Source organism: Salmo salar, chromosome ssa06 (genome assembly GCF_905237065.1).
Source record: "Salmo salar chromosome ssa06, Ssal_v3.1, whole genome shotgun sequence".
NCBI lineage: Eukaryota > Metazoa > Chordata > Actinopteri > Salmoniformes > Salmonidae > Salmo > Salmo salar.
This window is the reverse complement of record NC_059447.1, coordinates 95409396-95420039: the sequence shown is the minus strand read 5'-3', so window position 1 is coordinate 95420039 and position 10644 is coordinate 95409396. Positions and strand designations below refer to the sequence as shown.

At 47.9% G+C, this 10644-nt stretch overlaps 1 protein-coding gene across 1 annotated transcript in view; it reads right to left on the bottom strand.

Annotated features, from left to right (window-relative positions):
- Window positions 1-8973: 8973 nt before the first annotated feature.
- LOC106593120 (histidine-rich glycoprotein-like) overlaps window positions 8974-10644 on the bottom strand; it is a 78037-nt gene continuing 76366 nt past the window's right edge. Inside the window, exons 3-7 of the mRNA XM_045719542.1 lie at window positions 10577-10600; window positions 10010-10333; window positions 9592-9735; window positions 9307-9540; window positions 8974-9257 (exon numbers count right to left, since the gene is read on the bottom strand). Of these exons, the coding sequence (XP_045575498.1) occupies window positions 8974-9257; window positions 9307-9540; window positions 9592-9735; window positions 10010-10333; window positions 10577-10600 (1010 nt within the window). The remainder of the gene's footprint in view (window positions 9258-9306; window positions 9541-9591; window positions 9736-10009; window positions 10334-10576; window positions 10601-10644) is intronic.

Below are 10644 nucleotides of genomic sequence, written 5' to 3'. Positions count from 1 at the left end.
TGGAAGACTACAGGGGCGAAGTGGCTACTCTTAGGGTCAGGGTTAGTACTAGGGTTAGGGTTAGGGTTAGTACTAGGGTTAGGGTTAGGGTTAGTACTCTACTCTTAGGGGTTAGGGGTTAGGGTTAGGGTTAGTACTAGGGTTAGGGTTAGGGTTAGTACTCTACTCTTATCAAGTGGGTTAGGGTTAGGGTTACCTGGCTGTACCTGGCTATACCTGACTGTACCTGACTGTACCTGACTATACCTGGCTGTACCTGACTATACCTGACTACCTGACTGTACCTGACTATACCTGGCTGTACCTGACTGTACCTGTCTGTACCTGACCATACCTTGCTGTACCTGACGATACCTGGCTATAACTGGCTGTACCTGACTATGCCTGACTATACCTGACTATACCTGGCTGTACCTGGTTGTACCTGATTTTACCTGGCTGTACCTGGCTGTACCTGACTATACCTGTCTGTACCTGACCATACCTGGCTGTACCTGACGATACCTGGCTGTACCTGACCATACCTTGCTGTACCTGACGATACCTGGCTGTACCTGACTATACCTGGCTGTACCTGGCTGTACCTGATTGTACCTGACTACACCTGGCTGTACCTAACTATACCTGGCTGTACCTGACTATACCTGGCTATAGTCGTACAGCCATGTATAGTCAGGTATAGTCAGGTACAGCCAGGTGTAGTCAGGTACAGCCAGGTGTAGTCAGGTACAATCAGGTACAGCCAGGTACAGCCAGGTACAGTCAAGTACAGCCATGTAGGTACAACCAGGTACAGCCAGGTACAACCAGGTACAGCCAGGTGTAGTCAGGTATCGTCAGGTACAGCCAGGTATGGTCAGGTACAGCAAGGTATGGTCAGGTACAGTCAGGTACAGCAAGGTATCGTCAGGTACAGCCAGGGATCATCAGGTACAGCCAGGTACAGCCAGGTACAGCAAGGTATCGTCAGGTACAGCCAGGTATCGTCAGGTACAGCCAGGTACAGTCAGGTACAGCCAGGTACAGCAAGGTACAGTCAGGTATAGCCAGGTACAGCAAGGTATGGTCAGGTACAGCCAGGTACAGTCAGGTTCAGCCAGGTATGGTCAGGTACAGCCAGGTATAGCCAGGTACAGTCAGGTATGATCAGGTACAGTCAGGTACAGCCAGGTATAGCCAGGTACAGTCAGGTTCAGCCAGGGATAGTCAGGTACAGCCAGGTACAGCCAGGTACAGCCAGGTAATGTCAGGTATTGTCAGGTACAGCCAGGTTCAGGGAGGAATAGTTAGGTACAGCCAGGTATAGTCAGGTTTGTCAAGTATAATCAGGTATAACCAACTTTAATCAGGTATGGTCAGGTATAGTCAGGTATAGCCTGGTATAGTCAGGTATAGTCAGGTATAGTCAGGTATAGTCAGGTATAGCCTGGTATAGTCAGGTATAGTCAGGTATGGTCAGGTACAGCCATGTGTAGTCAGGTATAGTCAGGTATAGCCAGGTATAGTCAGGAATAGCCAGGTATAGCCAGGTATAGTCAGGTATAGTCAGGTATAGTCAGGTATAGCCAGGTATAGCCAGGTATAGTCAGGTATAGTCAGGTATAGCCTGGTATAGTCAGGTATAGTCAGGTATAGTCAGGTATAGTCAGGTATAGCCTGGTATAGTCAGGTATAGTCAGGTATGGTCAGGTACAGCCATGTGTAGTCAGGTATAGTCAGGTATAGCCAGGTATAGTCAGGTATAGTCAGCTATAGTCAGGTATAGTCAGGTATAGCCTGGTATAGTCAGGTATAGTCAGGTATGGTCAGGTACAGCCATGTGTAGTCAGGTATAGTCAGGTATAGCCAGGTATAGGCAGGTATAGTCAGGTAGAGTCAGGTATAGTCAGGTATAGCCAGGTATAGTCAGGTATAGTCAGGTATGGTCAGGTACAGCCATGTGTAGTCAGGTATAGTCAGGTATAGCCAGGTATAGTCAGGTATAGGCAGGTATAGCAAGGTATAGTCAGGTATAGCCAGGTATAGCCAGGTATAGTCAGGTATAGTCAGGTATAGTCAGGTATAGTCAGGTATAGTCAGGTACAGCCAGGTATAGTCAGGTATAGCCAGGTATGATCAGGTACGGTCAGGTATAGCCAGGCATAGTCAGGTACAGCCAGGTACAGCCAGGTATAGTCAGGTATAGTCAGGTACACCCAGGAATAGCCAGTTATAGTCAGGAACAGCCAGGTATAGTCAGGTACAGCCAGGTACAGCCAGGTAATATCAGGTACAACCAGGTAAAGCCAGGTATGGTCAGGTATAGTCAGGTACAGCCAGGTACAGCCAGGTAAAATCAGGTACAACCAGGTACAGCCAGGTATGGTCAGGTATAGTCAGGTATAGTCAGGTACAGCCAGGTACAGCCAGGTACAGCCAGGTACAGACAGGTAAAATCAGGTACAACCAGGTACAGCCAGGTATGGTCAGGTACAGTCAGGTGCAGTCAGGTATAGTCAGGTACAGCCAGGTACAGCCAGGTACAGCCAGGTACATCAATGTACAGTCAGGTATAGCCAGGTACACCCAGGAATAGCCAGTTATAGTCAGGTACAGCCAGGTACAGCCAGGTATAGTCAGGTACAGCCAAGTACAGCCAGGTAAAAATTCAGGTATAGTCAGGTACAGCCAGGTATAGCCAGGAATGGTCAGGTACAGCCAGTTATGGTCAGGTATAGTTAGGTATAGCCAGGTACAACCAGGTACAGCCAGGTACAGCCAGGTATAGTCAGGTACAGCCAGGTACAGTCAGGTACAGCCATGGAGGTACAACCAGGTATAGTCAGGTACAACCAGGTACAGCCAGGTGTAGTCAGGTATCGTCAGGTACAGCCATGTAGGTACAACCAGGTATAGTCAGGTACAACCAGGTACAGCCAGTTATAGTCAGGTACAGCCAGGTATAGCCATGTATAGCCAGGTATAGCCAGGTATAGTCAGGTACAGTCAGGTACAGTCAGGTACAGCCAGGTATAGTCAGGTATAGCCAGGTATAGCCAGGTATAGCCAGGTATAGCCAGCTATAGCCAGGTATAGTCAGGTATAGTCAGGTATAGTCAAGTATAGTCAGGTATAGCCAGGTATAGTCAGGTATAGTCAGGTATAGTCAGGTACAGCCAGGTATAGCCATGTATAGCCAGGTATAGCCAGGTATAGTCAGGTACAGTCAGGTACAGTCAGGTATAGTCAGGTACAGCCAGGTATAGTCAGGTACAGTCAGGAACAGTCAGGTATAGTCAGGTACAGCCAGGTATAGTCAGGTATAGCCAGGTATAGCCAGGTATAGTGAGGTATAGTCAGGTATAGCCAGGTATAGCCTGGTATAGTCAGGGACAGCCTGGTATAGTCAGGTATAGCCTGGTATAGTCAGGTATAGTCAGGTATAGCCTAGTATAGTCAGGTATAGTCAGGTATAGTCAGGTATAGTCAGGTACAGTGAGGTATAGCCTGGTACAGTCAGGTATAGTCAGGTATAGCCAGGTATCGTCAGGTACAGCAAGGTATGGTCAGCTACAGTCAGGTACAGCCAGGTACAGCCAGGTATAGTCAGGTACAGCCAGGTGTAGTCAGGTATAGTCAGGTACAGCCAGGCATAGTCAGGTACAACCAGGTACAGCCAGGTATCGTCAGGTACAGCAAGGTATGATCAGGTTCAGCCAGGTACAGCCAGGTACAGCAAGGTATGGTCAGGTACAGCCAGGTACGGTCAGGTACAGCCAGGTTTAGCCAGGTACAGCCAGATGTGGTCAAGTACAGCCCGGTACAGCCAGGTACAGTCAGCTACAGCAACGTATAGCCAGGTATAGTCAGGTATATCCAGGTATAGTCAGGCATATTCAGGTACAGCCAGGTACAGCCAGGTGTAGTGAGGTACAGCAAGGTATAGTCAGGTACAGCCAGGTAAAATCACGTACAACCAGGTACAGCCAGGTGTAGTAAGGTACAGTCAGGTACAGCCAAATACAGCCAGGTAAAATCAGGTACAACCAGGTACAGCCAGGTATGGTCAGGTACAGCCAGGTATAACCAGGTACGGTCAGGTATAGCCAGGCATAGTCAGGTACAGCCAGGTACAGCCAGGTATAGCCAGGTACAGTCAGGTACAGTTAGGTAAAGTCAGGTTCAGCAAGGTACAGTCAGGTACAGCCAGGTACAGTCAGGTACAGTCAGGTACAGTCAGGTATAGCCAGGTACGGTCAGGTATAGCCAGGCATAGTCAGGTACAGTCAGGTATAGTCAGGTATAGCCAGGTATATACAGGTACACCCAGGAATAGCCAGTTATAGTCAGGTAGAGCCAGGTACAGCCAGGTATAGTCAGGTACAGCCAGGTACAGCCAGGTAAAATCAGGTACAACCAGGTACAGCCAGGTACGGTCAGGTATATTCAGGTATTGCCAGGTATAGCCAGGCATAGTCAGATACAGCCAGGTACAGCCAGGTATAGCCAGGTACAGCAAGGTACAGTCAGGTATAGTCAGGTATAGTCAGGTACAGCCAGGTACAGCCAGGTATAGTCAGGTACAGTCAGGTATAGCCAGGTACGGTCAGGTATAGCCAGGCATAGTCAGGTACAGCCAGGTACAGCCAGGTATAGCCAGGTATATCCAGGTACACCCAGGAATAGCCAGTTATAGTCAGGTAAAGCCAGGTACAGCCAGGTATAGTCAGGTACAGCCAGGTACAGCCAGGTACAGTCAGGTACAGCCATGTAGGTACAACCAGGTATAGTCAGGTATGGTCAGGTATAGACAGGTACTGCCAGGTATATCCAGGAATGGTCAGGTACAGCTAGGTATAGCCAGGAATGGTCAGGTACAGCCAGGTAAAGTCAGGTATAGCCAGGTATAGTCAGGTATAGTCAGGTATAGTCAGGTATAGCCAGGTACAGTCAGGTATAGTCAGGTATAGTCAGGTACAGTCAGGTACAGCCAGGTACAGTCAGGTACAGCCATGTAGGTACAACCAGGTATAGTCAGGTACAACCAGGTACAGCCAGGTGTAGTCAGGTATCGTCAGGTACAGCCATGTAGGTACAACCAGGTATAGTCATGTACAACCAGGTACAGCCAGGTACAACCAGGTACAGCCAGGTGTAGTCAGGTATCGTCCGGTACAGCCAGGTATGGTCAGGTACAGCCAGGTACAGTCAGTTACAGCAAGGTATCGTCAGGTACAGCAAGGTATCATCAGGTACAGCAAGGTACAGTCCGGTATAGCCAGGTTCAGTCAGGTACAGCCAAGTATGGTCAGGTACAGCCAGGTATGGTCAGGTACAGCCAGGTATCATCAGGTACAGCCAGGTACAGTCAGGTACAGCCAGGTATGGTCAGGTACAGCCAGGTACAGCCAGGTAACGTCAGGTACAGCAAGGTATGGTCAGGTACAGCCAGGTACGGCCAGGTACAGCCAGGTACAGCCAGGTACAGCCAGGTATGGTCAGGTACAGCCAGGTATAATCAGGTACAGCCAGGTATGGTCAGGTACAGCCAGGTACAGTCAGGTACAGCCAGGTATGGTCAGGTACAGCCAGGTATCATCAGGTTCAGCCAGGTATGGTCAGGTACAGCCAGGTACAGCCAGGTATGGTCAGGTATAGTCAGGTACAGCCAGGTACAGCCTGGTATAGTCAGGTATAGTCAGGTATAGCCTGGTATAGTCAGGTATAGTCAGGTATAGCAGGTATAGCCTAGTATAGCCTAGTATAGTAAGGTATAGTCAGGTATAGCCAGGCATAGTCAGGTATAGTCAGGTATAGTCAGGTATAGTCAGGTACAGCCAGGTATAGCCAGGTATAGCCAGGTACAGCCAGGTATAGCCAGGTATAGCCAGGTATAGTCAGGTATAGTCAGTTATAGTCAGGTATAGTCAGGTATAGCCTGGTATAGTCAGGTATAGTCAGGTATAGCCAGGTATAGCCTAGTATAGCCTAGTATAGCCTGGTATAGTCAGGTATAGTCAGGTATAGCCAGGTATAGTCAGGTACAGTCAGGTATAGTCAGGTATAGCCAGGTATAGTCAGGTATAGTCAGGTACAGTCAGCTATAGCCTAGTATAGTCAGGTGAAGTCAGGTATAGCCAGGTATAGTCAGGTACAGTCAGGTATAGCCAGGTATAGTCAGGTATAGTCAGGTATAGCCAGGTATAGTCAGGTATAGTCAGGTATAGCCAGGTATAGTCAGGTATAGCCAGGTATAGTCAGGTATAGTCAGGTATAGACAGGTATAGTCAGGTATAGCCAGGTATAGTTAGGTATAGTCAGGTATAGTCAGGTATAGCCAGGTATAGTCAGGTATAGTCAGGTACAGTCAGGTATAGCCAGGTATAGTCAGGTATAGCCAGGTATAGTCAGGTATAGTCAGGAATAGTCAGGTATAGCCAGGTATAGTCAGGTATAGTCAGGTATAGCCAGGTATAGTCAGGTATAGCCAGGTATAGCCAGGTATAGTCAGGTATAGCCAGGTATTGTCAGGTATAGTCAGGTATAGTCAGGTATAGCCAGGTATAGTCATGTATAGCCAGGTTCAGTCAGGTACAGTCAGGTACAGCCAGGTACAGCCAGGTACAGCCAGGTATAGTCATGTATAGCCAGGTTCAGTCAGGTACAGTCAGGTACAGCCAGGTACAGCCAGGTACAGCCAGGTACAGTCAGGTACAGCCAGGTATAGCCAGGTATAGTCAGGTATAGTCAGGTATAGTCAGGTATAGTCAGATATAGTCAGGTATAGCCAGGTACAGTCAGTTACAGTCAGTTACAGTCAGGCATAGCCAGGTATAGCCAAGTATAGTCAGGTATAGTCAGGTACAGCCAGGTACAGCCAGGTACAGCCAGGTATAGTCAGGTACAGCCAGGTATAGCCTGGTATAGTCAGGTATAGTCAGGTATAGTCAGGTATAGTCAGGTATAGCCAGGTATAGCCTGGTATAGTCAGGTACAGCCAGGTATAGTCAGGTACAGTCAAATGTGAGAGAAAAAAATGGTCACGTAGCTACCGCAGGCAAAACACATTGATACCTACAAGGAACCTCTTCAAGTCGGCAGGCACAATACAATGATACCTACAAGGAAGCTCTTCAAGTCGGCAGGCACACCCATACTCCAGTCACCCTATTGGGCTGTAGCTACCCATACTCCAGTCACCCTATTGGCCTGCAGCTACCCGTACTCCAGTCACCATATTGGCCTGCAGCTACCCATACTCCAGTCACTATATTGGCCTGCAGCTACCCATACTCCAGTCACCATATTGGGCTGCAGCTACCCGTACTCCAGTCACAATATTGGGCTGCAGCTACCCGTACTCCAGTCACCCTATTGGCCTGCAGCTACCCATACTCCAGTCACTATATTGTGCTGCAGCTACCCATACTCCAGTCACCATATTGGGATGCAGCTACCCATACTCCAGTCACCATATTGGCCTGCAGCTACCCATACTCCAGTCACCATATTGGCCTACAGCTACCCATACTCCAGTCACCATATTGGGGGACAGCTACCCATACTCCAGTCACCATATTGGGCTGCAGCTACCCATACTCCAGTCACCATATTGGGCTGCAGCTACCCGTACTCCAGTCACCATATTGGGGGACAGCTACCCATACTCCAGTCACCATATTGGCCTGCAGCTACCCATACTCCAGTCACCATATTGGGCTGCAGCTACCCATAATCCAGTCACCATATTGGGCTGCAGCTACCCGTAACTCCAGTCACCCTATTGGCCTGCAGCTACCCATACTCCAGTCACCATATTGGCCTGCAGCTACCCATACTCCAGTCACCATATTGGCCTGCAGCTACCCGTACTCTAGTCACCATATTGGGCTGCAGCTACCCATACTCCAGTCACCATATTGGGCTGCAGCTACCCATACTCCAGTCACCATATTGGCCTGCAGATACCCATACTCCAGTCACCATATTGGCCTGCAGCTACCCATACTCCAGTCACCATATTGGCCTGCAGCTACCCGTACTCCAGTCACCATATTGGCCTGCAGCTACCCATACTCCAGTCACCATATTGGGCTGTAGCTACCCATACTCCAGTCACCATATTGGGCTGCAGCTACCCATACTCCAGTCACCATATTGGGCTGCAGCTACCCATACTCCAGTCACCATATTGGCCTACAGCTACCCATACTCCAGTCACCATATTGGGGTCAGCTACCCATACTCCAGTCACCATATTGGGCTGCAGCTACCCATACTCCAGTCACCATATTGGGCTGCAGCTACCCGTACTCCAGTCACCATATTGGGCTGCAGCTACCCATACTTGTGCCTACCTGGCTGAGTGATATCATGATTATTTGCATCAATCCAATTGTCATTTGTTTTGCAAACTCTGCAATGACATGAACACTACAGAAATATCGCTAACCAAACAACGGTCTCTTGCTGGTGCACACTTGCATTAAAGGGTAACTACGTACATAAATCTACATTTCTTCTATTTTTCCAAACCTCAAGTGGTCGGTCCCTTGATGTGGCTTAAGCATTGTTGTGGACTTATGACATCCAATGTTGTTGTTTTTTTCATTTTAAACGTGTGATTTAGATTTTTTTTTAATTACTGAAACCAGGAAAAACTAAACAGAAAAAACGGAATTTGGAGAAAAAAAACGAAACGAAATCGGACAAAACATTGAATGGATTTTTTAGGGCCCGCTGTCCCCCCCTGGTGCTCATAGGGAAGCAGTTCCCCCTTTAAGGACAGTGGGTCCCTCTTCACACTTGTCCCCTTCCAGCCCAGAGAGGACTTCATGAACATACCGCTGTCATCCAAAAAAGTTGTGAGAAAATAAAGTTGTTTTAATCTATACCGTGGTAGTTTATACCGTGGTAGTTTATACTGTTTTAATCTACACTGTGGTAGTCTTTACCGTGGTAGTCTATACCGTGGTAGTCTATACCGTGGTAGTTTTAACCGTGGTAGTCTATACCGTGGTAGTCTTTACCGTGGTAGTCTATACCGTGGTAGTCTACACCGTGGTAGTCTTTACCGTGGTAGTCTATACCGTGGTAGTCTACACCATGGTAGTCTATACCGTGGTAGTCTATACCGTGGCAGTCTATACCGTGGTAGTCTAGACTGTGGTAGTCTTTACCGTGGTAGTCTATACCGTGGTAGTCAATACCGTGGTAGTCTACACCGTGGTAGTCTCTACCGTGGTAGTCTACACCGTGGTAGTCTATACCGTGGTAGTCTAGTAAGAGAGTGGATAAAGGGTTAGTCTATATCGTGGTAGTCTATACCGTGGTAGTCTATACCATGGTAGTCTATACCGTGGTAGTCTACACCGTGGTAGTCTATACCGTGGTAGTCTATACTGTGGTAGTCTTTACCGTGGTAGTCTGTACCGTGGTAGTCTGCACCGTGGTAGTCTATACTGTGGTAGTCTATACTGTGGTAGTCTATACCGTGGTAGTCTATACCGTGGTAGTCTATACCGTAGTAGTCTACACTGTGGTAGTCTATACCATGGTAGTCTATACCATGGTAGTCTATACCGTGGTAGTTTTAACCGTGGTAGTCTATACCGTGGTAGTCTTTACCGTGGTGGTCTATACCGTGGTAGTCTACACTGTGGTAGTCTTTACCGTGGTAGTCTATACCGTGGTAGTCTATACCGTGGTAGTCTACACCATGGTAGTCTGTACCGTGGTAGTCTACACCGTGGTAGTCTGGTAAGAGAGGGGATAAAGGGTTAGTCTACACCGTGGTAGTCTATACCGTGGTAGTCTATACCGTGGTAGTCTACACTGTGGTAGTCTTTACCGTGGTAGTCTATACCGTGGTAGTCTAGACTGTGGTAGTCTTTACCGTGGTAGTCTATACCGTGGTAGTCTATACTGTTTTAATCTATACCGTGGTAGTCTACACTGTGGTAGTCTTTACCGTGGTAGTCTATACCGTGGTAGTCTATACTGTTTTAATCTACACCATGGTAGTCTATACCGTGGTAGTCTATACCGTGGTAGTCTATACTGTGGTAGTCTACACTGTGGTAGTCTTTACCGTGGTAGTCTATACCGTGGTAGTCTATACTGTGGTAGTCTATACCGTGGTAGTCTATACTGTGGTAGTCTATACCGTGGTAGTCTATACTGTGGTAGTCTATACCGTGGTAGTCTATACCGTAGTAGTCTACACTGTGGTAGTCTATACCATGGTAGTCTATACCGTGGTAGTCTACACCGTGGTAGTCTAAACCGTTGTAGTCTATACTGTGGTAGTCTGTACCGTGGTAGTCTATACTGTGGTAGTCTATACCGTGGTAGTCTGGTAGGAGAGGGGATAAAGGGTTAGTCTATACTGTGGTAGTCTAGTAGGAGAGTGGATAAAGGGTTAGTCTAAACCGTGGTAGTCTGGTAGGAGAGGGGATAAAGGGTTAGTCTATACTGTGGTAGTCTACACCGTGGTAGGAGAGTGGATAAAGGGTTAGTCTATACCGTGGTAGTCTACACCGTGGTAGTCTGGTAGGAGAGTGGATAAAGTGTTAGTCTATATTGTGGTAGTCTATACCTTGGTAGTCTATACCGTGGTAGTCTGGTAGGAGAGTGGATAAAGGGTTAGTCTATATTGTGGTAGTC